At 36.7% G+C, this 25,367-nt stretch overlaps 4 protein-coding genes across 5 annotated transcripts; 2 read left to right on the top strand and 2 right to left on the bottom strand.

Annotated features, from left to right (window-relative positions):
• Positions 1-455: 455 nt before the first annotated feature.
• Positions 456-3,304, bottom strand: LOC113782931 (chalcone--flavonone isomerase). Its single transcript, XM_027328906.1, has 4 exons — positions 2,696-3,304; positions 2,249-2,407; positions 1,381-1,604; positions 456-982 (listed from the first exon to the last, which is right to left on the bottom strand). The coding sequence occupies exons 1-4, from the start codon at positions 2,802-2,804 to the stop codon at positions 713-715; spliced, it is 762 nt and encodes a 253-aa protein (XP_027184707.1). The 5' UTR covers positions 2,805-3,304; the 3' UTR covers positions 456-712.
• A 3,953-nt stretch (positions 3,305-7,257) lies between these two features.
• Positions 7,258-15,129, top strand: LOC113783035 (sporulation-specific protein 15). Its single transcript, XM_027329047.1, has 18 exons — positions 7,258-7,583; positions 8,230-8,451; positions 8,719-8,814; positions 9,213-9,265; positions 9,400-9,496; positions 9,722-9,795; positions 9,966-10,083; positions 10,820-10,930; positions 11,437-11,513; positions 11,680-11,746; positions 11,980-12,045; positions 13,051-13,158; positions 13,372-13,502; positions 13,582-13,648; positions 13,782-13,849; positions 13,923-14,013; positions 14,256-14,326; positions 14,423-15,129. Exons 1-18 carry the CDS (start codon positions 7,434-7,436, stop codon positions 14,799-14,801), a joined length of 2,046 nt encoding a protein of 681 aa, XP_027184848.1. The 5' UTR covers positions 7,258-7,433; the 3' UTR covers positions 14,802-15,129.
• A 3,631-nt stretch (positions 15,130-18,760) lies between these two features.
• Positions 18,761-19,978, top strand: LOC113783794 (probable membrane-associated kinase regulator 4). The gene has a single exon (XM_027330013.1). The coding sequence runs from the start codon at positions 18,765-18,767 to the stop codon at positions 19,902-19,904; it is 1,140 nt and encodes a 379-aa protein (XP_027185814.1). The 5' UTR covers positions 18,761-18,764; the 3' UTR covers positions 19,905-19,978.
• Positions 19,979-22,996: 3,018 nt separating this feature from the next.
• On the bottom strand, positions 22,997-25,016 carry LOC113783513 (cilia- and flagella-associated protein 298-like). 2 transcript variants are annotated; one of them, XM_027329669.1, is made up of 6 exons: positions 24,707-25,016; positions 24,500-24,549; positions 24,130-24,262; positions 23,412-23,518; positions 23,276-23,333; positions 22,997-23,125 (listed from the first exon to the last, which is right to left on the bottom strand). In XM_027329669.1, exons 1-5 carry the CDS (start codon positions 24,918-24,920, stop codon positions 23,289-23,291), a joined length of 549 nt encoding a protein of 182 aa, XP_027185470.1. In that variant the 5' UTR covers positions 24,921-25,016; the 3' UTR covers positions 22,997-23,125; positions 23,276-23,288. The 2 variants fall into 2 exon arrangements, with proteins under 2 accessions (XP_027185470.1, XP_027185471.1); XM_027329670.1 differs by lacking the exon at positions 23,412-23,518.
• Between the last annotated feature and the right edge of the window lie 351 nt (positions 25,017-25,367).

Below are 25,367 nucleotides of genomic sequence, written 5' to 3'. Positions count from 1 at the left end.
ATAACGATTTAATGAATGTGAGATAAAAAAGTAATTAAATAATGTGCTTATAAAAACACACAAATTTTTTGTCAGAAAACTGCAATCCAAATTTTCATTAGTCTTTTCCCCCTTCCCTGTGTATTTTCCCCATCTATTCTAGCTGTACCCCTCCTTTTAGTTGAACCAGCCTTATCGCGACGATGGCTAGTGTCAAACAAACGCTAACCAAACCAAGAGTCAGTAAACTAAGCTAGCACGTATTTAAATTTTAGGGGGACCAAATTATAGAAAAGATGTCTGCTAACAACTCCAGAGAAAATAATTAGTTTTTTATTTGATAAACCAATAAATAACCATGTTAATTTTTTTTTTTCCTAATGAATGAGCCAATTAGACCAAGCTTCTTCGATGATTAGATGAAAACTTTCAGATCAACAGGTAGATGAGAACTTCCGGATCAACAACTTGCACGCTGAAAATTAATATATATAATTTGTTAAATATGAGCATGTCTCAGATATGTTAGTTGACAATTGAACACTATGCCATGAGGCTTTCAGCGACAATATGGCTGCAAGCTAAAGATAGGTAAAACCATGACAATATCAACTCTGTAACTATTATTCAAGTACATAGTAGAAGCTGATCTACAAGAAGACGTGGAAAGAGAGTTCATTTATACTCTTCCAAAGCAGAATGCAATAGAAAGGTAGGCCACATTACATTCAGCTTAAGGTACTTGTACCGGAACTTTCACGCCATTAACCTGCTTTTCGTCCGGGGCTTCCGCAGCAATAGCCCCGTCGGCCTCAAGTTTCTTATTATTATTATTGTCGAACACTTTCAGTAAGTCTGATAAACGTATTGCCAAACTCTTCTTTGTGTCAGGTGAAACACCATTTTTGCCAATTATGGACTCCAACACCGCTTCTGACAGTAGCTTGTTCTCTACAACTGCATTGCTGACCTCAGGAATTGAACTATCCTTCGAGAAGCTAATCTGTAATTGCAAGAAGAAGTCAAACTTTGCTTTTAGCCAGTTTGATGCAAGATGTACATAGTGCAAATCAGAAAATGGTCATCCGTAAAAGTTTTTCCCTATGCCGATTGAGCAGTTTAAACATCTCCTGGTTTCTTCAGATATTCAACTGTACTTGGCATTGCCAACAATGCACACATCACGGAACCGGCAAATATAGCTTTGTGGATCTTACTAGTGTTCTTAAATTCAACAAGCATGGCAAGATCTCCAGGAAAGCAAGCATCGTGTTACCACATCAAGCATCAACGAGGAAACTTATAACATGGAAAATAATAATGTCTATTGCTGTCTAACATCAGCTGAAAGGCAGAAAGAAACGAAAAAGGAAACCTTGTTCAGCAATTATAACTACACACCGTTAATGATCCCAGAGGTGACTGGGTGAACAGAATAGAGGCTCCAGGTGGGAAGGACTCATTCTGGAAGATGTCAAGGAACATTTCAATGGCTTTATCCTCTGCATCAGTGTAAATTCCAACTGCTTTCCAATAAGCAGCGCAATTTTCGGCAACCTTCTCTGAGTATTGCCTACCCGTTAAGGGCAAGATCATCGTCACCCTTATAAATTTCTCAAAGGGACCTAAAAGCACACAGGCAAAGTACTACCGTCATGATCAATTTCAAGACCTTCTATATATGCAACAGTTCCAAAAGTATAAATGAACGTTGACTAATTCATTCAACTGAACGCTACGAAAATTAACTATAATGCTCGATCAATTATTCACGAGCACATCTAACTTTTTTCTTAGTTCAAATCTGCAAGCAGGGGAGGAATCAAAGGAAGAGATGACAAAGTCATCCGACAGTAGTAGCTTAGGCATGGGCTCAACTTGTTTCAGATCCAAAGCCAGCAGACAGAGATCCTACTCGAGAAATTGGTCAGATAGACCGATTGTCCAACACCAACAGGCTATCTGCAACAACAATTGGTAAAGGCTGGCCCGATCCATCATTTGCCCGCCCACGTGACGTCACGTCATGGGTTAACAAACTAATTTATACTGGGTAGTTATTGAGCCAGGCCCAAGTGAGCTCTCCCACACTAACTACGAGTGTTTCAGCATCAATGAGATTACATAAATACCCTTTAATCCCAAACTATCAAAAACGACATAGTTTAATGGATTTGGAATGGTGGTGATTTGCCATTTAGGCTGGGCCGGGATAGACCGATATCAACCATGCGACAACGATGAAATTACATATAGAAGGCGTCGCCACCTGTAACGATGTCTCTGAAGAACTCAGCGGATTCCGTTAATTCCTCTGCAGTCTTGCCCTTCCACTTAACGGCCAGTGACGGAATGGCGGTCTCCTCCAAGTAAACTCCAATAGCCGTGAATTTAATAAACTTGCCTTCAATTTCCAATCCTCGCGCCCCTGCCCACATTATTAAATTAAAAATATTTTAAAATAATTGATTAACGAAAAGTGCAATGTCATTAGACAAGGTGATTATATTAATATATAGTCCCATAACTGCTTCCCCCATTTTTGCAATCTCTCCATTGTTCATTTATCCCGCACAGCAATATTTCACATACCCCCCCCCCCAAAAGGAAAAAAAAAACTAACCTTGGAAGAAGAGAAATTGCAAAAAATTACATTCCAACGACATTGAAAAGAGAGTAGTGAAAATAGCGATTAGAGAGCTTTAAAATAGCGAACCTGCTCCTCCCAGAAAAAAGTTTTGATTAGAGCCAGGAGGCTTCTTCGCGGCCGGAGGGAAAACGTGGCCGTCAACATGAACTTCACCAACGGAGAGCGAGAGGGACATATTGTAACTAGCACTCAGAGATTTCGCGGCACCTTTGAAGAATTGGTAGTCTGTGAGTTTTGTAGTTTGTAGCAGTGGTAGTGGTGGTATGACGCTATATATAGAGTCGTTTAAAACGAAGGAGTTAGTTGGGATGGGCAGTCTTTGGACATTGAAACTTTTTTTTTTTTTTGGTTTTTTTTTTTTTTTGGGTAGAGAAGCAAATTGACCGAAGGGTGGTGGAGAATTGGAGATGGGTGGACTGGTTAGTGAGAAATTAGGAGAGTAAGTAGGAGGAATGGACGATATCTGTTGTCATCAATAAAATGTTCTTGTTATTGGAAAAGAGCAGGGTCAGGTTATGGCTTATATATATATATAGCTGGGGAGTATGGACCCAAAAAAAATGCAGTAGAGTAATTCCCCAGAGAGTAGGATGGCCTAGTACCATGACACCGATGCTAAACTGCCGGCGAAGTTATGCAAACGCACGAAAACTCGCTGTAGGAGTTTGGAAATTTTGATGGGGAAATTAATGAAGGCGAGAGTGACGAGTAGATTCAGCTGTTGCAGGGGGTTTAGTTTGGTAGGTGTTAAAACGTGGCCATGGGTTCGCCAACCACGTCGTTCAAAGTCTTTTGGGGATTTGATTTTTTGATGTTGATGTTGATAGTGGGCTATGTTTAGCCCACTGGTCCAGAGCAACTTTCCTGGGTTTCGCACCTGGGCTTGGTTTAGATCGAAACGTCAAACAATTTGTAAGGAAGAGAAAATGGCACTTATCATCCCCATTGTTTTGGCAATTTAAAATTTATACTGTTTCAGTTAAAACGCATTTCATTCCTTAAGTTTTGATTTTTATTAACTAGGGATATTAACGTTTAATTACTTAATTTAGACTAAAGCTGGGGTTTAATCACTCAATTTGGATGTAATAAAAAGTATGGTACGCACGCACCGTTCATTAAAAACCTGAAGGAAGGCAAAATTCATGAAACTTAACCCATTTCAACTTCTTTATGATTCTTTTGATTTTGAAAGAATAATAATGTGCTTCTCTCTCTTTAGGGCTGCTAATTCTTGTCTCGATTGCTGTATTATATGGTTGAAGAAAAATGCCCTTTAATTTTAACTACGCTCATGACTAAAATGGGCGGAATGTATACACTCAATTTGTTTGGATCGAGAATTATTTGCCAAAATTTATTTGCTTACATCATCATTACAATTTCCAACATAACTTTTTATTTTTCCAATTATCTTTTTATCTCACATACATTATATCACAAAAAGTGCTACAGTAAAAATATCTCAAATAATTTATAATCCAAACAGAGCCAGTTTTTATCATTTGGGGAATACTTTGAAACAGAATTTATATTAGGGCCAAAACTTAACAACGGAAATAATTCAAGGGCTGTCTAAGTAGTTTACGATACATTTGATTTTCGCATAAATTCAGTACCTGGGGTCCAGGTACCAAAAGGGCAGCAATTAGAACTGCAGTTCTGGTCTTCACCTTTGCATCAAATTAATTTTCCTTTCACCTTTTTTGTTCATAATTGATAGGCCGGGGGCGGAAAAGGGGTCTTGCAACAATTTGAGAAAAAACTTCTTTATGCTGTGTTGATAAAAAGTTTCCTAGATGCGATGCGGAAAGCCCTATCTGAGGTTGCTCGATTTATTGTCGTCAATGAAGCTACAGAAAAAGAAAAGAGGTTCCGCAATTAGGGTTCGTTTGGTGGAGGATTTGGACAGAAAAAAAAGTAAAAGAAGAGGAAGTTAGTTTTCCTTCATTTGTTAGTTTTTAGTCGAAAAGAAAAGAAGGAAAAAATGGAAGGATTTAAGAAGATCAATAGTAGGCAAAATTTTTCCTTCCAAATTGGTGGAGAGAAAGTTGGAGAAAGCTTGTGAAAATTTTTTAAAATACCTATTTTATTCTTAAAAATGTCTTGAACAGATATTCAAAATCATTATCAAAGTCCTTTAAAAAAATCATTATCAAAATCATTGTTGGGGGTGTTATAAAAAAAAAAAAGAAGTTCCATCATTATCATCTCAGCTTGCTTACTTATATTTCCTTTTGGCCTCGTCCTTTATTTCTAATTTGGGCAAAATAGGGCGTAGTTTCACGCATCACTCATTATCAAAGTCAAATTGAGTTTGTGTATGTCCAACATGGAGATGGATGTAGACACTAAGAGCAGACATCCGTTGTCATATTAAGGCAATGGGTTAAGAGAAGATATTATTACCAACTGGATCAATTCATAGTTCTAACATTATATTATCTTTATTAATTTAAAGATAAAAATGACTAGAATGGCAGGAAAAGTTATTAAAAAAAAAGAAGGAAAGAAACAGATTTTTTTTTCTCCCTTGAGCCAACTTTCACCGTGTGGAATTCATTCATCTCTCGAGATCATATACTATTTTCGTAAGTCTCGAAATCTTGCAATGACAACAGATTATTATTGCTAGAATGAAACTAAAGCTGAAATTTACTCTTAAAATGTCGATTGTTGAATAGATGTACAAGATTTTAAACTCCTAAAATCAATTGATCCATAATCAATTTTGAAAATGAAAAGCTAAAAGTGGGTTCAATTATCAAACGAGAAGAGCCCTTGAGTGACACTAAGTAATTAAGCAAGCAAATAGGCTTACATCCATTGTACAGTGGGTTAGATGTGCAATGGTCTTAGGCCTTGTTTGTAAAGGGATTTTCCACCAAAAAATTCTGCGTTTTTTCGTGAACACATTTTTAAATTATTTTTTTTATCTCACGTATATTAAATTGCTATAGAATTTTTTTGCAACAACTCTAGAAATTGCAATCCAAACACGACCTCCTTCCAGGATATGAAAAGTGAGCTGCTGCTACTCTTTCATGACTGCATCACATTCTGGGTTGAATCGCAATCGGTTCGTGAACCAAATGACCTAGTAAATCTGGTATAGTCGCTGGTAGTTGATTAGCATTTTGTAAGATGTAGTACAAAACAATTACGGAAGAAGGCCCAAAAGAAAAATTAAAGGGGTCATCATTAAAGTATTACCAAACAACTTCGCCAACGCAAGTTAACTTAATTAGTAAGAATAGGCTGTTGATTCAATTGATATGGATGAACCACTTTTTTTACAATAAAGTCGTACTTTTGAATTATGTTGTTATTGTGAGGGTTATGTTAATATACGATTCAAAAAAAAAAAAGAAAAAAAAAACAACTTCAAAGCTAATCCACAGCTACCAAACACCCTTCATGCTGTAACCTATTACCTTACTTACCTTTCGAATCTTTTAACCAAACAACCAAAAAAAAAAGGAAAAAAAAAACTTCGAATCTCTATCCCATATTTTTACTATAAAAAAAGGGCAAAAAAAAAAAAAAATAGAACCTTCGAATCTCTATCCCATTAATGCAGGGGACAATTACCCACTTCGCCAGTGTTTGGACCAATTGCCTTCAAATTTCACAATTACATGGCTCCAAAATATTGTCGTAAAATTTCTTCTACCATCTATTTTTGCTCGATTAATTAGTCGACTAGGAAAACTAGAGGCTTTGTATAGCCCTAAAGCAAGGATGAAGCCCATGGAGCCTCCAGGTGTCCTAGTCAACTAATTAATTGAACGTAGGTAGAGTTTAGAAGAAATTTTATCTATATATATTTTTGGAGCAATCTAAATGTATGCCCTTTATTCCAGCTACACTAATAATCAAAATGGCTAAAAATGCTTAAATTATACATTTTTTATTATTCAAGAGATACTTTAAGATAAAATTTAGACTAAGGATTAAAACTTGACAAAGAGAATAGATTAATAGTTCCCTAGGTGCTTTACCCTAAATAGAGCGCAAAACGAGATTAATCAAATTAAACAATCTAATGTTCAAATTTATTTGTATATTTTAATGAATTTAAAATTATTTTTAAATTTAACTTATGTATTCATCAAATTAAATATAAGTGAGATTTTATTAAACTCAATTTGGATAGCTTGAAACCTTTTACGCGTAAACTTTAAATGTTTATTCAAATTGAGCCAAATTCGAAGTTAGAACTTGACTCGACACAAAAAGTTCTATGTGCAAGATTTTTGTGCTCATCTATAGAATGCGTAAACATTAACGTGCTTCCACATTCAAACGTGTATTCCCATTGATAAAAACTTCTTTATCTTCGCTTGTAGAAGTTTTCTTTTCCCGTTGATAAATGTCGGCGCCGGATGGAACGGCCATGAGTGTGCTTACTATTTACTACTACGTCTACCGATCCTAATCTTAGTCTGACGTTCATTTCATTTGTCAGGTGCCATTTTTCAATTGCGAAGCGTCCAAAACTGAATTGAAAAAACTACCCAAAAAAAAAAAAAAAAAAAAAACAGATACTCGCGGTGCATGCACGGCATTACCTGGTTACCCCTTTGCCTCCTTTCCTTCGTTTCCTTTCCTTTGCTTGACTGTACAAAAATAAGCCAATTAATACGTTTTCCAAGTCTTTGTTCATCCTTTTTATTTTTTCCTCTCTCTTCACCCAACAACAACAAAATATATTAAAAAAAAATTAAAAAGTCTTTGAACTAACCCTAACTGGAGCAATTAATTTGGAAAAGAGGGCCGCTGAATTGCTGATTCTCGAGGCAAAATGTCGTGGTTTAGATCGGCGGTTAGCAAAGCCGTTGAGGTTGGGAACAAGAACAACCTCACTCGCACCGTCAAGAACTATGCCGACACCGTCGTCCAACAGGCCGGTCAAGCCGTTGCCGAGGGAGCCAAAATTCTCCAAGACCGCATTGTAACATTTCCTCTTTGCTTTTCCTTTTTTTTTTTTTTTAATTTATTTTTAACGCTCGTCTGATTTTTGATTGTCACTATAGAGGTTTGCCAGCTACAGAGGAAAATTTATAGTAATTAGCTTCATAATTATCATCAGTTGTTGTTAATTATTTTCGGCTGGCAACTACTTGTTGCATTTAGTACTTTTTTTTTTTTTGTTTTTATCATTTGATGCTGCTGGTATTGGAAGAGTCAAGACAAGGAATGCAACACTGCGTTAAATGTTCAGGTTCATTCCTGAATTTAATATTTGGCTCTAGGAGTAATAACAAAATACAAATTTGAACTGAAGGAGAAAATTAGCTGATGTTATAGAGAGAATTAGATAAGAAGATGCCATGGCATCTGGTAGGATTCGGATAAGTGATTCAATTTCTCAATTTCTGTCTAGAATGTAAAGTTTGATGTGCATCTGTTCTGTCATGAATTTGTTTAACTGGCCAGCACGGAGCTGGAAATACTTCTGAAGGATTAGAGAACCATAGTCCGGTGCAACTAGGAGTTGATTTTTTGAATTTTCACTATAGATGTTGGAGGAAATTAACCATTAGACTTCTTGACATTTTTTTGCTTTAAAATTTATTTCTCTTGCTCATTCATGTTAGGCGGCTCGAAATTTCAAAAGCTTCAAGCAGACTGTCAAAAGATTGGAAGAAGCTTCTGTTTCTTGTAGGGGACCAGAAAGAGTTCAGTTGATGCGGAGATGGTTAGTAGCTCTTCATGAAGTTGAAAAGTTGTCTGGGGCTCCTGTTGAAGAGAGAGAAAAAGATACTGAGCAACATCTTCCTTCTGAAGAACCTAAAGGCAGTCCAAGGAAACAGTCTCTAGTGAGCGACCTAATCTTCTTGTTTGCTTATAGCCATCTTCTTTTCATTGAACAAGCATTTTTCATCTTGCTCTAGCCAATTTGATACATTCTTGAGTTATTTCTTTTGACTTTTTGGATGGTCCTCCTGTTCAGGAGACAGTTTGCATGACCCATCATGTCCCTATTGATTTCATTTAAATGATTGATCTCCCATGGAAGATTAGGCATTCAAATGCTCATTTTCTGGATAATTATGCTTGATCTGACCCTGTCTTGTGATTGATAGGTTCTATACTATGACCCTGACATGGGGGTTGAACCAATGAATTTCCGTGATGTCTTTCTCTATAGTCAAGCTCTGGAGGGTATTACGATATGTATGGTATGTGAATTTAACTTTTGTACATTAGCCTATAGCAAACTAAAGAATTTTATTCTCTCATTATTCAGAGCACTATGTATTTTTGCACCTTTATGGGTTGCAATTATGCTTTACTTTCTGCATTTGACATTTTAAGAAGTACTACTAATGTTCATAATTAGCTGTATGGAATCCTATCTTAGGATTCTTTTCCTTATCCAGAAACAATGTTTCTTTTTTCCTTTTGTACGTTGCTTAGTTAGATTTGATAATTGATTGTCGCTAGGGTATTGTACTTTGCATGAGGATAGTCATATTTTCAACTTAAAAATCACACTGATGTTCTAAAGTTACTTGTAGGCCTGTTTACTTCTTTGTGATAGAGTTTATCCAGAGGTTGACTATTATCTGTTATTTAGATTCTTGAAGCACCAAATGAGGAGGAAGTTTCTCTTCTGCTTGAATTATTTGGGTAAGCTTGTTCATCCCTTTGGTTCAGTGTGAGTTTATCCTGTTTAGAAGATTTTCTTGAGTGACAATACAGCTTGGTTGGTGGTACACAAAGCAATGTGTCTAAGCTTTCCACTAATAATTGGTTGCCTGCAGGCTCTGTCTTACTGGTGGAAAAGAAGTTCATAACGCAATAGTAAGCAGTATACAGGATCTGGCTAAAGCTTTCTCAAGCTACCAAGATGAAGTGCTGGTAGGTCTGAAAATTTTACATGCTTTTACATTATGTAAACAAGCTCGAGAAACTCCAAAGTTTTAGTGACTTTAAGAACCTAATTTTCTCCCATCAGTAGAAAATAATGCTGTTAAATGGTAGGCATAGTTGTTTCTTCTTTATAGCTACTGGAAAATTGTAGGCCAATTTTTTTGTTGTTTATTTTTTCTGCTGAAATTGATGTTGCTTAATTTTTTGGGGCAGGTGAAGCGGGAGGAATTGCTCCAGTTTGCTGAGGGTGCAATCACTGGGTTGAAAATAAATGCTGATATTGAAAGGTCTTTAATATATTTGTTGCTACATATAACACAAAATCTGCAATTGTTCTTTTCCACTCTATTTATTGGTTCAATAAGAGGAAATAAAGGAATGGAGAATATCATAAGCAAACTTATTATATTCAACACATTTACATTTTTACAATATTTGATTTTCATGTCTGCAAAAGAATTGATGCCGAGGTCTCCAAATTGAAAAAAAAGCTTGACGAACGAACTGTATCAAAGGATCTCGTGGGCAAAACTGATCAAACAAGCTCAAAAGAGACGATTGTTCCAGAAATAGAGGTAAGTTTGGCACCTTTTTAATCTTTTCTCCTCTTTAACTTTCTTGATACTTTATAGGCGTAAATCATTATCAAGAAAAAAAAAAGAGAAAAAAAAGTTACTGCTTCCGTGCCTCAGGGATTAAAAGCTGGTTTCCTATTTTCACTTTATTGGTGTCCTTTTGCTTTGTATCGAGTTATTGTGATTATATTTGTGTTGAATCACATAAAAAAAAAACCATGCTTGTGTAAATTGGGAACTGGTTTTATCACTTGTCTTACTATCAAGTGTGGTTTCCAAATATCCCTTTGAGTGTGTTTCTGTGTGAAACATGGTTTCTAAATATCCCTTTGGGTATGTTTCTCACAGAGGGAGGAAGGGAGGTCCAATATGTAGTTCAATTGAGTTTTCAACTCTGGAAAGGGTGGCTGTGGGTTGAAAAATAATTTGCTTGATTTTTTACTTTTAGCTCAAATGTCTTCATCTCTAGACAAGCATGGATTTATCACTTTTAGCTGAAGATGTGGTTGGTACGGTGGTAATGCATGCTACTAACAAGTTACAGATTTAATCCATGAAAATATTTCTTTTATTGTGAGCTTCATGCCTGAGCATATGTGTACATGTGTCATTGCAGATTATAATAATTGCATTTTTAGTACATTTTTTAGTTATATATTACTTTTTTGTGGCATATTGTTGAAACATGCAATAAGTTTGATAAGGTGAGATCTGATCTTCTAAGTTTTTCAAGTAGGCTTTGAAAGAAGCACTTTCGCATATCCGAGTTTGTTCCAGATTAGAAGGACTTCTACTGAAGAAAAAGTTTATTAAATACGGAGACACTCCAGAAGTTCATGCTCAGAAGGTATTTTTCTTCTGTTTGTGCTGCATTTTTGCTACTGAATTCTTTCATTTTTGGTAATTAGTCAAATATATACTGTTTGCTTGTTTCTACACGTGTTGGTTTTCATTCCTTTGACTTAATTCATAGCGATTCATAACTCGAGATTGGATAATTTATTACTTGAGGATTTTTCATTTTCAGAATTTCTGATTCATTACTCGAGATGGCATATTGATTTAATGCTTGTCAGTTTGTGATAATCTATTGGAGGTTTTACCTTCCATTTGCAGCAATTGACTCTGCATATGGAAGCTGTATTATTCAAGTTCTGTACCTCTTCAGCTTTTTTTTTTGTTGCTACTTTTTTCTTTTCTTCTGGCCATTTTTTTTGGGCTTTATTTTGTCTTTTCCTTTTTCTAGACGGTTTGTATAGAAAAATTTGCATGGGCTATAAGGTGAACATGCATTAGCTTTTCTCTAATCTGGAGGAATATCTGTTGCTATTGTCGTCCTCTAAATTTTTGCAGGTTGATAAGTTGAAAGTTTTGTCTGAATCTCTATCTAGCTCAACCTCAAAAACTGAGAAGCGCATCTCGGAGAACAGGTATTGAAGTTCTTATAGCTAGATGTTCATAGGTGCTCTGTCTTTAGCTGTTATCATTGAAGAAGCAGTTAACAACAATCCCTTGATAGATGGTTATTGTCTTTCTTAATTTTAATTATTTGGTATTGTTCTTAGTTATAATCTCTGTAACTTTTTTTTTTGATAGACTTCAAAAAGAGGAAGCATTAAAATTTCGTGTGACAAAAGCAAGTGAAACCGGTGAAATAGAAAAGGTATTTATGCATACAGTTATATTGATTGGCACTGATGTAGGAAGTTGTATGGAAAAGAAAGACATCTATTTCAGTGAAAACAATCTGGGAAATCTTAAAGTTATAAGATACTTTCTTGGTGTTTGCCTATTTTGGTTCCCCATGATTATATGCACATGCCTTCTGTGTTTACCGCATTTAGTTTGATTGCTAAAGAGATACTGTCTCATTTTTTCTTTCTATAAAATATCCAGGAAATATCTGCTGAGATTTCGGAGCTTGAGACCCAAAGAAATCAACTTGAAGCTGAACTGAAAAAGGTCTTTGTCATCTTTTCCTGTTTATGAGTTTGAGACATGATGATTTATCTTCTGCAAATTGATGATGTGGTATCACTCAAGTTCTGTTGCATCTTTAATTGATTCTAATAAGCAACCTGGATATGACATGGTCACCTTTCTGTTGTCTTTTTCTTCAAGCCCTTTTTAAGCATTGGGCCTTTGGTGAAGGTCTTCCTTTGGAAGGAGATCTTAGAAAGACAATGGTGCTATTGCTCTTGTATACCCTCCAAAGAAAGAGTATCCTAGGGAGGAAACTGTTTGATGGATACGTGTCATCTGTTTAATTTTTCTTTGAATCATGTGATTGTGGCTGAGTAAACAGTATAAAACAGTTGAATCATAGAGGGGCATTGGAATGGTTATGTATGTTCTTTGGTCCTTAAGGGCTTGTTGGATCTTGACCGACAAAAGACTGCTAGCTAATTATACAAGAGTCACAATTAATTGCTGTTTGCAATCAAGTGATGTTGGCATGGTATACATGGGGTTCATAACAAGTAGCAGTTGAGCATATTGTAGACTTTAATTGCTTTATCTTTCTTCCAATATTCAATGTAAATTATTAATTATGATAAAATAATTTGGCAAGAAAACACTGTAGGAGCTCTCGTGTTAAAATCGTTAGTGGATCTGTCCATTTATACGTGGTTTGGTAATAACAGTAAAAGGAAGCGTGGTTTTGATTATTTTCTCTAAGTTGTTTTACGTGGGAATTATTGGAGTATCAATGGGTCAAGAATGGTTGAAAAGAGAAACTGTGAAATGTAGAATTGTGTGAAGAAAATGAAAACTGTTAGCAGTCAAATGAATGGTTTTCAGGTGTTTGTTGACTGGTCATTAGTGATTGTGTTCATGAAATGTTGACTGGTCATTAGTGATTGTGTTCGTGAAACACTGGAGGTTGTTCTTTAATTTTTATTATTGACTGTTCTGTTTCAGTTGAACTTATACTGTTGAAATTATTTTTCTGATGTAACATGTTAGGTCAATATTTCCTTGGCTGCTGCTCAAGCACGCCTCCGTAATGTTAGGGAGGAGAGAGACCAATTTTATGAAGCTAATGATCAGATTGTTGCCCATTTGAAATCTAAGGTTTCCTTCTCCTTGTCCTCTTAAGCTTTCTTTTGTTGGTTAATTTTTTGGTCATTTTCCACCTTTTTCCTTGGTGTCTTGATTTTATTTTTCCAGATCTTTCCTCAGGTATGTACTAGGATCAGGTGTCCAGTTTTTTCTTTGGTTCGGAATTTTTGTTTTGGCCATTCTTTTACTTATTTATTTCCTTTTGATCTCTCTGTCAATCATTAGGAAGACGAATTTTCGAGATCTATTGGGTCATGCAGAGTGGAAGTGGATGTTCTGGGTACTTGGATCAATTTTTTAGAAGACACCTGGGTTCTTCAATCTTCACGTGCAGAGACCAAGGATAAAGAGATCGAGTATGTCAAAAAAATGTTTATATTACTTAAAACATATTTAGATATTCTATTGTTGCTTATTGCTTGTTGGGGCCTGTAGTGATGAATTGGAGAGACATGAGCACTACTTTGTGAATTTGGTCATTCAGCTGCTCTCTTCTTATGAGGTAGGTAGACTTTTTCTTTACAATGATCCTTTAGCAGCAAACTAGCAATTCATAAAATAATCCTGCACCAAACCAAAATCACTCGAAGGAGAAGAGCACAGAAAGTGAATTTGTTTTTTTGCTTTTTGTACAGAAAGATTTGAAGCCTTCCATTGATCGCATTGGGAAATATGTTGAGAACTTGAAGAGTTTAAGTGAAGGGTAATGATTCTCTTGCATTGGCATTGTTATGCATGCTTGTTGCATTCTGAAAATTTTTCATGCCATTAAGCAGGTCAGTCGTGGCATCAGGTGATAAAGATAATTCTGGCGCATCAAGTCCAAGGAAAAATCTAGAGGAGGAGTACCTGGGCTACGAAGCTAAGGTACAATCTAAATTGGGCAAAGTTTGAAAAAAAGAATGCTGGAAATAGACTTGGCATCCTCCTGGATTATTATGATATTCTTATTGATATTCCACTTTCCTCTTCTAATTTAAGGAAGGTAGGTATATTTGCGTACTCTGACCATCCCTCTTATGGACCTTATGCTGGGGTTAATCAGTTTTAGTTTGGTGCCATGCCTGAGACTTGATTGAGTTTGTTTGTCTTTCATACTGTAACTGCAGATTATAACCACATTCAGCGTAGTTGACAACATGAGAGAGCAGTTTTATTCAGAGCATGGGAAAGTATCCAGGTGTGTTTGATGGACAGTTCTATTTGATTTGTCTTTTCCTTGTGAAACCCATGTCTTCTTTTCCTAAGTTGGATTAAGTGGTCACTGTTATTCCAGCAAGGATGACAAAAAGGTGAAAGAGTTATTTGACAAGCTTGAAAAGCTAAGAGAAGAATTCGAAGCTATTGAGAGACCAAATCTGGAAATGGAGATTCCTGTTGAAGAGGCTGAGTCTTCATCTCATGAGAAGCAACAGGAAAGTGTATCTCATCCTACAAGCCAGTCTGCGAAGGACACTGTGGCTGTGGATATCCCAGTTGCTGATGCACCAGCAGTCAAGTCAGAGCAGCAGCTTGACACCGAGGCAGAACTAGCAAAGCTGGAATCTGAATTTGGCAAGGTTAACAGGGATTACTCTGGTGAAGAAATTGGTGACTGGGAATTTGACGAGCTTGAGAAAGAGTTCAGATCTGGCGACTCAGCGGCAAAGAAATAAGCAAACCCAAAGATTTTGACATTTCTTTCTTCTGAACTTACTACGGTTGGCGGTCTCACATGTATGATTTAGATAGATTACACTGAACTCCTCGTGAGCAATATTTAGCCAAGGAGTTTCTGTTACTGTCCATTTTAAGTTAATTCTTGTGTAAATGCTCTAAATTGTATCATTTTAGTTAAGGTCTTTGTATGATTAATGAAATCAACACAAAAATTTGTGTATTTGGGGAAACATGTAATCTGATTACAAGTCATTGTCTGAGCTTATTGCCATTGTGGAAATGATTGCAAGTCTTCTACAGGTGTAAGCGAGGACTTTTAACGTATTTGTGGAGTAACTATGTGCTGTCCAAGCATGTGGATATGAATGTTTTCTATGATATAAAGATTTTGCATAGCGCATTTGTGGAGGGTGTAAGCGTGATCTCTTCCTTCAAAATGACTGGTTAATGGTCGACATGTGATGGCAGATGCTGATCAGCAGAGAACGTCTAACAGTAAGTGAGGGCCATTCCGGCAGTTGGCGAGAGGGAAAGGGCTCTGTCATGCTACCTGATGAAGGCAGAGCTAAAAGGAGGAGTGCGATGGTGGGGTTGGAGATATATGCTCCTCAGTGGATGGACTAAAACATTTCCTCATATAGAAGTAGGATTTGTCTTATCTTTTGATGAGCACCATCATCACTGTGTGGGCTCTAATGCTTTCAGTACAAGGGTGCAGAAATTGGTGGACTTGAAACCAAAGCCATATGGAACCCCTGAAAGCAGCTAGAAAATGGACATCCTATAAGCATTGTTTGAAACTGTAATTCCATCTGCTGGGTGTGGTGCTGGTGGGATACCCAGCAATGAAGGCCCCTTTAATCGAATGACTGACAGTGGCTCTACTTGCTGCTGATTGATACGTACCAACGAAAAAAACATCCAGATTTTCTGGTGTGGTGGGACAACATGTATTGTGGCTATGGCTGCTTGATGCCTTCTTTTCCTTTTGCTTGTCAAACTATTCCGGGGTAGATTTTCTCCTGTGGCATCTCCAAATGCACAACAATTTCAGTTGCACAACGCAAAATTTGGTTTGTCATGAAAACAAATCTGATTGAATTCATTATTTACTTGGATTAGTGAATCTAATTTGGTACTCATGAAGCGTACATCCTCAAGTCTAAGTTTGTGGTTCCCAGACCCTAAAATATGATCAGAGAAGAGGAAGAAAAGTAGATAAAGGGAGTGCTCTAGTGGTATTAGAATATTAGCAGTACAAATGACATGGACGGTCATACTCATACCCCGTTTCTTGCAGATCCTTTCAATTTAAAATGGACAAGTGTTCATAAAAATATATGTTTTCTCATCCAAGGGTAAGTTCTTGAAACAAAAGACTTCCATTTTGAGCCGTAAACAACTCAAGAACACACACTAGATTCTGCAAGGGTCGGTGAAAAGAAAGGCTTGGGGTTTCTATCTGGCTAGTTCCTTCCTTTACTTAAGATGTTGGATAGAGTTTCGTACTAGTTAAATGGAATATCCAATGTTTAACCCTTAGGTCAGTAGGGACGAGAAAAGAAGCTAGGAGTTAATCTCAAGGTTCGGCAGAGAAGATTGATCTTGGTTGGAAAAAAGAGAAAAAACAAAGGGACAACCAAGCCTAAAAATAGCAGTTTAAGGCTCTTCAAATTTGGCACCAAGCAAAAAGTTCAAACGACTATTAGAGGTAGGTCAATCTTTACATGCAATTTGACAGATGATCCATCTTTCCAGAACAGAAAAGTCCTACAAAAACGAGCTTCTGTCCATCAACAGGGTCTGTCAAGCCAATCCAGGCAAAGGAATGGGGTGTAGGGTAAGGGACTGAACATGAGATTACAACTGGCATAAAACTAAATCTATGGGCTTAATTAATACGAGTAGTTGGCTGAGTTGGTTTCGAAAAGAAAAGCAAGCTCTCTTAGACTTAATCAAGCGCAACTGAAATTGACTGCATTAATCAACCAGCTAGTTCAATAAGATTAACGTAACTGGGAATTGTCTTTTTCTTTTCTTTTCTTTTTTGTTTTTTTTGTTGGGGGGGGGGGGGGGGTTACAAGTACAACATACAAAAATTTACTATTTGCAAAAAGCCAAAAAGTGAATAAGAAAATATCTGCATTTCATGCGAGGTTTCAACTTTCAAACCCTAACAGCCATTTACCTGTACAAAAAGCGAAAGCAGGATCTCAGCAAACATAAAACAAAAACTATTTAACGTACGGTACTATGGGTGACATATTACATCGAAGCTCACATGAAGATGTCACAGGGATGGCTGAAAAGCCTTGTACCTTTCAAACAACAATGGGCTGATATGTTTCTTGCGTGTATGTTAGTTCGAGAACACGTCCCAGCAAGACAAACAAATTATCTGGTACCAGTTGCTTAAAAGGTTTGACGATATGCCCCCCCCCCTCTTCAGTTTTTTTCATTTCTTCTAGTCTTTTTTTCTTAAAAAAATTGGGTTAATCTAAATGGTGAAGAAGAAAACAGAGAATTAAACATTGTGGCTTGATTTGATTTCCAAAGAAATGTCAAAACCGAAGTCTCGAGCTCAGCAGGCATCTCTCTCCACCATCAAGTGTCGGATCATGTGCTTTTGTTAATTAGTGTTAATGTCAACAATCTGCTCTGTTTCTTTATGCATTCGTGTCTTCATATGAACATAAAAGAATATATAAAAGTAGAGCAAGTTAATCAATTTATTAGAATACAAGCCAATTAAAATTCTTGAGGAATGGCCGACTACCCCTTTAGGGACAAGAAAACAAAGTTCGAAAAAGTGGGCAAAAAACCCAGGAATCCAGTAGAAGCAGTGGATGGTCCTAAGCAAAGCCAAAAGTGATTCATAATCTCAAGTGATTTTTATATTTTTCAAAGCTTTAACGTTATTAACTGTATTTGTCCTTTTCTACAGCCGCACGAGCTCAATCTCCGCACCAAAGCCTAGCACTAATTATTTCGCCCGGGTAGAAAATTGCAAAACCAGTGAAGGTTGAGAGATGAGAAATTTTTTTCACTGCCTAATGAAAATGCACCATATAGTGTGGGATTGTAGAATCTACTAATTTCGTGTTAAATACTACAAATCAAATAAGATTGTAGGGTATTTAATTGCCCAATTGGTGATGTTTTTTCGATCAAAGATCAACTGCTAAGCTTGTCAAGTAATTAGTCTGAACCATTACAAAACATTTGGTTGCGAGAGGAGTCTTTTTTTTTTTATATATATATAATTAGTTCACAAATGAAATAGTTAGTTAAGGAAAATAATAATGAAATTGTAATGATTTAAAACATCTCTGCTGGAAGCTACTATTATTCGGATTGTAACAAATTAATATATATATAATTCATGAGTTTAATCCCTATGCTTAATGTTTAAGTCACGATTATTTAGTATATGTTTTCTGTGATTAATGTCAAAAAAGAAAAAGAGAAAAAGTCAACCGCATAAGGTTCAAGATTATTTTATGATGTCAACATCAACCGAGTGATTAACTTGTAAAAAGGAAAAAAAAAAAGAAGAGCCAAATTATGATTACTCATAAATCATTTGATAAGCCATTAAACTAGTTCATCATCAACTCCGCTTTCTTCTCATTTTTTGCTTTTGAAAAAGAAGAAAGGTAGAAATCCGACAAGACAATATTAAAACAAGGAGGTTAGTGGAAAATAACCTTGTAAAATGCTGGTTTAAAAAAAATAAAAATAAAGATACAATTAGTCACACACGGGTTAAGGCATGAAATAACAAGACTAGCTACCCCATTATGCTTTCAATCATAGATTCTTGTAAAGAATTTACAAGAAAAGAGTAGTAAGTTGTCATGTCTTTTCATGGCCCTTGGCTTTAAAAGAATGCACTCGTCTTCCATTCCCTTCTCAAAGCTCAACTTCAAAATAAACTAGACATATAACACACTGTTGAAATGGATGCAAAACGCCATTCCTGTGATCATGCAGAAGAAGACTTCATTTACATGGAAGTAGGCTCACAATCAGCCATCTTCAGCCACCACTACTCCAAAAGTACCTCTTCTTCTTCTTCACATGCCAGAGAATTTGAGTTCCAAATGTCTAGCTCCTCCGAGAGAGACGCCGCGCCTTCACCGGCTGATGAACTCTTCTACAAAGGCAAACTCCTCCCTCTTCACCTTCCACCACGTTTACAAATGGTCGAGAAACTGTTGCAAAATGCTAACATCAGTAGTTATGATAGCATATTAGAAGATACTTGTTTTGAAGAGTCTTTTAGTACACCATTATTCACCAACGCCTACAACACCCCAACAGCCAACAATACTCCCTTTGAATCTTGTAACATCTCACCATCAGAGTCCTGCCAAGTAAGTAGAGAACTTAATCCAGAGGAGTACTTGATCGAGTATTCAACAGAAGCAAGCAGTTTTGTAGGTGATCAAAACCCTAAAAGGTCTTGGACCAAGAAGCTTAAGTTGATCAAACAGTACTCACTTGGTTCCAAGCTGAAGGCTTCAAGGACTTATCTCAAGTCCTTGTTCAGTAAATCTGCTTGCTCAAACGAGACCTGCGCAGCAGCCCCAAGAAATCATGTCGTTGATGGATCAGGATCAGTGCTCAAGGCCAATGAATGCATAAACAAGTACGTAAAGGTCGCAAAGAAAGCCCCTTTCGGACAAATTCAGAATGGCGGAAAGAAAGTGAGTGCATCTTCTTCTGTGATCAAGAATTTTGACAAAGCAAACTTTGATGAGAATGGGGTTGGGGGCAGCGGTAGACATCGGAGGTCATTTTCAGGGGCGATCAAAAGGATATCGATGACTAGATCTTCATCTTCATTATCTTCATCCGGTTCTTCTTCAGCTTCAAGTTCAACAAACTCCAATGGATTCCAAGAGCTGCAATTTTTCAAGAGAAGTAACAGCGTGAACTCAGACCTTGAGAATCCAATACAAGCAGCAATTGCTCACTGTAAAAGTTCTCAGCAGCTTTTCAACTCAAGAAAGACTGTGAGTGACCTTGGTTTCTGTTCCTTATCCTCTGCAAGAGTTATTTATGAAGATCAAAGGCCAGGGCTTTGCAGGGGTTAAAGACGTGGAGGAGTAGTAGGGGAGACAAATTTTGATTGGGTTATGATTTGATTTCTCTTTTTTATTTCCAACTTTTCATATCATAATTCTGTGCAATGCTCATTATGTAGTTCTGTACAGGATTCAGAATTATGCAATGTGAGTCCTTTGTTGCAGAAGTGAGAGTTTGAAAACTAATAATGACGTATTGAAGCCTCTCTTTGTCGAACACAATTATTAGCAAGAAGTACGAGCAGAAACTTCTAGCTATGACTAAGTGGAGGAGATTCATTTTTACACTAACTGCAAGAGGTATTAGAGAAACAATAGTTAATTTTACAGGTAAATGCTTTACACCTTGGATCCACGTGCGGCCAGCACTCATCAATCTTTTGGCGATTGAAAGTACAACTTCAACTACAAGCCAGTGTTGGACTCAATTCAGAGCATGAGCTTAATTTTTTTGGCAGTATGGCAAAGAAAGCAAAGCTTTTGACCGCCTCACTGAATATGCATTCCCTAGTTACTCATTTAAAGGTTTAGTGAGAGCACTTTAGCTTAAACCATGCAATTTTAGCAAATGGTGGTGAGTCAGTCGTTCATTGAATTCAAAGAGATTCCGTGCCAAAGCATAAGAATCTAGACGGCCAAGAAGTCGTCTTCCATTGGCAGATAAAAAGGGGGGTGGAAGCCTTTTGGTTTCCCTTTTCATTCATCAATGACTAGGGTGACCAAAGAAGGTCTAGCATAATTAGTGTTATGTTAAGATATAAACCAGGAAATAATCCTTGACCGGAGCAAGGAGCAAGCAAACGATCTGATTTAGAACGATTCACTACAAAAAAGACCCTGTTGTTGCAACTTGCAAAGGGGAAAAATGTTTTGTAAACCGACTCCTCCTCCTCAAAATTCATACTTACATCCCAATGTGGCGGCTTAAATGCAAAATAAAGGAGTCCCAACAATTCAAGTTATTTCCTACTTGCGATCTTTCATCGCTGACCCTAAAATTTCAGGCCAAGAATTGGGAAGTGTCACCATCCAGTCTTAGATATTTGATACAAACTTATGATTTTTCTTTCCTTAAAGAATGTGTTAATGTAACGTTAATGAGACATAACCATAAAGGTAAACAGGACAGAAGCACCTGTCCAAATTATGCTTCGTTCAAGGAGTATGGACCATCCCGGGACAAATATTTGCAATTTGCAAATGGACAAACTCCACTTAGCTCAAAACTTTATTTTTAAATCACAGACTATACCTAGGACTGTCCTTTCAAGAAAAAAAATAAAAAAAGTAAACCATTTCCATATTCAAAAGGATAATTTCTATATCATCTGACATGAAGTACTACAAAGGTGCCAAACAGCATAGTAGAACCCTTGCTCGGAAGACACTATGGCATGTTAAATATGGCTGTTTAGGCAAAACCAAATACCGTACTTTGCCTCTGATAAAAGTGAACTACAAATAATCATGACTATGATTGCAAACACTAACATCTGTTGCTCAGGCATATCTAAAGTATTGGCAACTAAAACATGTCAATATAGACTACATTTTAAAGCAAATGATTTCAAACTAGATAACATAAAGTAAGGAGTAAATCCACCAATGCAGACAAACAGCCTTTCAGTGGTTCTTTTACCATCTTTTCTTTTAACAGGTGGGTGCACCAAACCTTAATCTAAGTAAACATGTCAGCCAGATTTTTGGCATGATTATGAACAAGCAAGGACTCCTGAAAAGACCATTTGATGATGTTGAGCACCCATATAACAAGAAATTCTTCCCCCCACCAGACTTCAGGGAATGTCTAAAAACTAAAAGAAGAAAAGGCACAATATTAAAGTTGTTTTAGTCCCATTCCTACATCATCTTTTCTTTTTTGTACTGTAAATGGGTTTGGAAGAAAGTCTCTACAAACAGTGGACGGGATTGGAAGAAAGTCTCTACAAACAGTGGATGGGGTTGGAAGAAAGTCCCTTGGTAACAGCAAATGGACGTATGAACTAAACATGAAAACTACCCTTCTGCTTTGCAAGAGGCCATGTTCTTTGCCAAGTCTAATTATTGAGAAAATCAACAGATCGTGCAGTTTCTTAAAGCTGGTAGTGGCTAATCCCACTTTTTGGATAGCAAGAAGAAATCTAGAGTAGAAATAATCAATATTACTGACCAAACCATTATGATTATGTAGATGAAGCTTGGGGACACTGTGACAGATAATTTAAAAAGAAGCTCTCCAATAACATCATGCATTTTGTTCCACGTTAAATTGAGGATTTAATTTGGTCGATTTATAACTTACAAGAACTTAGCCAAGGAAATAGCTGTAGTTCAGGATTCAAGCTCTAAGAAACTTGATCTGGTCGTTTAGGTTCAACAAAATTCCAGGCTAGCATTCTCAGCTTGTTCTGTAAAAGATCTTATTTTCCATCTGCACTGCCAGGAACTTCTTCTGTTATTTTAGGGAAAACATATAGTAAACGTTTTGGTGCAGGGTTCAGTAACTTTATTAGGTATGATGTAAAGACCAACTTTCAAACTTAGTCTTGGCCTAGGTACTTCTATTGTTTCGAAGGCAAAACCATAGAAATGCATATCTCCACTTTGGTAGAAATAATAAAAGAATTCTTCTGGTTCTGTTTATGCAGTGATGTCAGAAGATCAAGACAGTAGGCATGAAGGATAAAAGGAGAGATTAGAACCAAGCAGTGAGCGAGAGATTAGAACCAAGCAGTGAGCAAGGACGAAGCTGCAAGGATACTTCTCATAAGAGACTCATTTAAATTGAAATGCATTCTTGAATACATCTAAAATTTCTGAACAACTGGACTAGAAAAAATTAAGCTTTACAGAAGCTTAAAAGAAAAGTAGTTACATAGTTCTTATTTAAAAATTGAACAAGAGAATCTTCATCACCAAGGAAAGATCAGTAGCTCTTTTCCTCCAAAATACCAGGGACAGTTTCTTCAGCTCTATGCATCACTATCCAATATCACATAGAGGCAAACATCAGTATTCCCAAAGTTATCAACCATTTTAGAAAAGAATAAAATGTAACAGAAGGCAAGTGTACTGCATAGATTATTTGTAGACGTGCCTGAGTCTGCAAAATCAATAAATTGGCCTTCACTGAGGTAGACTAAGATGCTCATTAAGAGAGGGCAACGCCACATGTTTCAAAATTCCAGTCTCAGAATTCAAGGAGCCCAACTCACTTGGCAGATCCAACTCTTGATTTACCAGACAAAAGGATGAAAAGGAGTGACAAATTTGTGCAATTAGGAGGGGTTGACAACTGTATAATACTCATGTAAAAAAAAAAAAGAAAAAAGCACACACACAAAATGGGCAAAATGAAAGAGAAGTTAAAGTGAAATTACTGCCACTGCTGGACTAACAGGCAGGATTTGAGACTTGTGACTGCAACCTGAGCATGATCTGCCACCAACACAGTAAAGTTCACAAAGAGTTCAAAAGTATTAGGGCAATGGGCCAGATAACAATGAAATTATATACCTTTGTTTTCTCATTTTTCCCAATATAATCACGTAAAGTTTTCCCTTTCATCAACTCTTTCCCAGCCCACAAAAGCTGAACTGTGGCTTCTTGAAGAAGCTCCAAGTCTAAAACATCCACATTTTTCCCCCCTTAGTATTAGATATGTTTAACATAATAATATTTCAAACAAGTAATCAGTACAAAAAAGAAGCAACTGATGTACATGACTAATAAACAGGGTGATGCATCTTTTGACCGCACAATAAATCGATACGAATGCATAGTTGCACACTAGACAAAATGAAATTTTCATTACATTTTGATTTTAGATGAATAAACATCAAAAGAAGAATAAGTTAACACTCACACACATACACCTTCCAGCGTTGTATTAAACACCACGGAACAACCAAATCAGCAGAATACTATATGTGTGTAATTTGCAAAGCACAAGGAACAATGCATTTCTCTCGAAAGTAAGATACAAAGATGACAAAAGGGTTATGTGATCAGATGAATGTGTTGGCATCAAAAAACAGGAGGCCCAAGCACACTATTCCCACAGTTTTGAACTTAAAAAAAAAACACACACACACACACAGACCATTACCCTTGTGGAAAATACAAAAATCAAACAAGCATTAGAACCAAGATTTCTCTCATACTATATGTCAAATAGAAGAATCCGAGATTAAACAAACTAGCAGCTCCCTGCAGTAACTCCAAATTTCAGTACCTGAAAGCAGTTGTTCGAAATTGCTGTCTTGAAAATTCAATAGCTTATAATTTACCACGAACTCAGTTTCTATGATTCTTATGTGATCTCTTAACACAAGAATTGACAATGGCTTGCCATGTACAACTTGCTCCTGCAATCAAAGTCAAACAGACACATTATCACCATGATCAATCCAGAACGTCATATCATGTCAATATTATACTTATATAACAAAAAAAAAAAACTCACAAAAAATAGGAGAATTCAAAATTGAATCTTTAGACCCTTCCCTCCCCATCCCCCTCCCAAAAAAAAAAAAAAAAAAAAACTTATAGTATACAGGAAGAGGAGGAGGGGAAAAAAAAGATAAAAAGAAAAGAAGAGAGACCTTGGAAGCGTAGGAAGTAGCTTCAGAGAGAGCTCTGTGAAGTGCTATCACTGCAGCATTAAAGTTGAATTATTATCATTACAGCAACACCGGTAATTCAAAGAATAAAGATCTAAAAATAAGGAGAAAGATGAGAGCCCAGAAAGCAACCCAAAAAGGTAAGAAGAAAAGGAGCAAGAGTGTTGTTGTTTTCGTGGTTTAAGAAACCTTGTGGGCGGTGGGTGTGGAGGAGAGCAGCGACGGAAGGGAGGAGCTGATAGCCCAGTTGTCGAATTTGGAGTTGGAAGTTTGCTATCTCCGTTATGTCTTGGGTGATGTGCTGGATTGTTGAAGAGGTTTCGCAGTCGTATAGGAACTCCAGTTCACCGTCCGCGCCATTCACAGCCCGCCGGCAGCCATGCTTCACGTGAATTCTTACCATCCTATCGCAAAATTTGGGGGAACAAAACCCAGCAAACCACTTTTCTGTGCCTGTAAAGGGATCAAGTTTACGACATCGTTTGGGAGATGGGAAATGTTTTTTTATTATGAGAAAAATGCAGTTTTGGTACCTAAACTTTGACGCACAAGCAGTTTTAGTCCCCAAATTTTGGACGAAAACAAATTTGGTACCCGAACTTTCAAATTTTGAGCACATTAAATACCCTTGACGATTTTTTCCCAAATTGTTACCGGAAACATCCATGTGACTGTCAGGTGTCCGGCGAAAATGGAAAAAAAAAGGTCAAAATGCAGTTTTGGTACCTAAACTTTGACGCATGAGCGGTTTTAGTCCCCAAAATTTGGACAAAAACAAATTTGGTACTTGAACTTTCAAATTTTGAGTACATTAAGTACCCTTGATGATTTTTTTCCAAATTGTTACCAA

The sequence above is a fragment of the Coffea eugenioides genome, chromosome 9 (genome assembly GCF_003713205.1).
Source record: "Coffea eugenioides isolate CCC68of chromosome 9, Ceug_1.0, whole genome shotgun sequence".
Taxonomy (NCBI): Eukaryota; Viridiplantae; Streptophyta; class Magnoliopsida; order Gentianales; family Rubiaceae; genus Coffea; species Coffea eugenioides.
Note: the sequence above shows the minus strand (reverse complement) of the source record. Positions and strands in the feature narration are given on the sequence as shown.

Coding starts and splice junctions, on each gene's coding strand:
- LOC113782931 (XM_027328906.1), bottom strand. CDS start 2,804: ATGTCCCTCTCGCTCTCCGTTGGTGAAGTTCATGTTGACGGCCACGTT. Junction 2,408..2,695: donor CTTTTTTCTGGGAGGAGCAG/GTTCGCTATTTT, acceptor TAATGTGGGCAG/GGGCGCGAGGATTGGAAATT. Junction 983..1,380: donor CACCTCTGGGATCATTAACG/GTGTGTAGTTAT, acceptor TTGCAATTACAG/ATTAGCTTCTCGAAGGATAG.
- LOC113783035 (XM_027329047.1), top strand. CDS start 7,434: ATGTCGTGGTTTAGATCGGCGGTTAGCAAAGCCGTTGAGGTTGGGAAC. Junction 9,266..9,399: donor CTTCTGCTTGAATTATTTGG/GTAAGCTTGTTC, acceptor GGTTGCCTGCAG/GCTCTGTCTTACTGGTGGAA. Junction 9,497..9,721: donor GCTACCAAGATGAAGTGCTG/GTAGGTCTGAAA, acceptor TTTTTGGGGCAG/GTGAAGCGGGAGGAATTGCT.
- LOC113783794 (XM_027330013.1), top strand. CDS start 18,765: ATGGATGCAAAACGCCATTCCTGTGATCATGCAGAAGAAGACTTCATT.
- LOC113783513 (XM_027329669.1), bottom strand. CDS start 24,920: ATGGTAAGAATTCACGTGAAGCATGGCTGCCGGCGGGCTGTGAATGGC. Junction 24,550..24,706: donor CCACACCCACCGCCCACAAG/GTTTCTTAAACC, acceptor TTAATGCTGCAG/TGATAGCACTTCACAGAGCT. Junction 24,263..24,499: donor CTACTTCCTACGCTTCCAAG/GTCTCTCTTCTT, acceptor CTTTGATTGCAG/GAGCAAGTTGTACATGGCAA.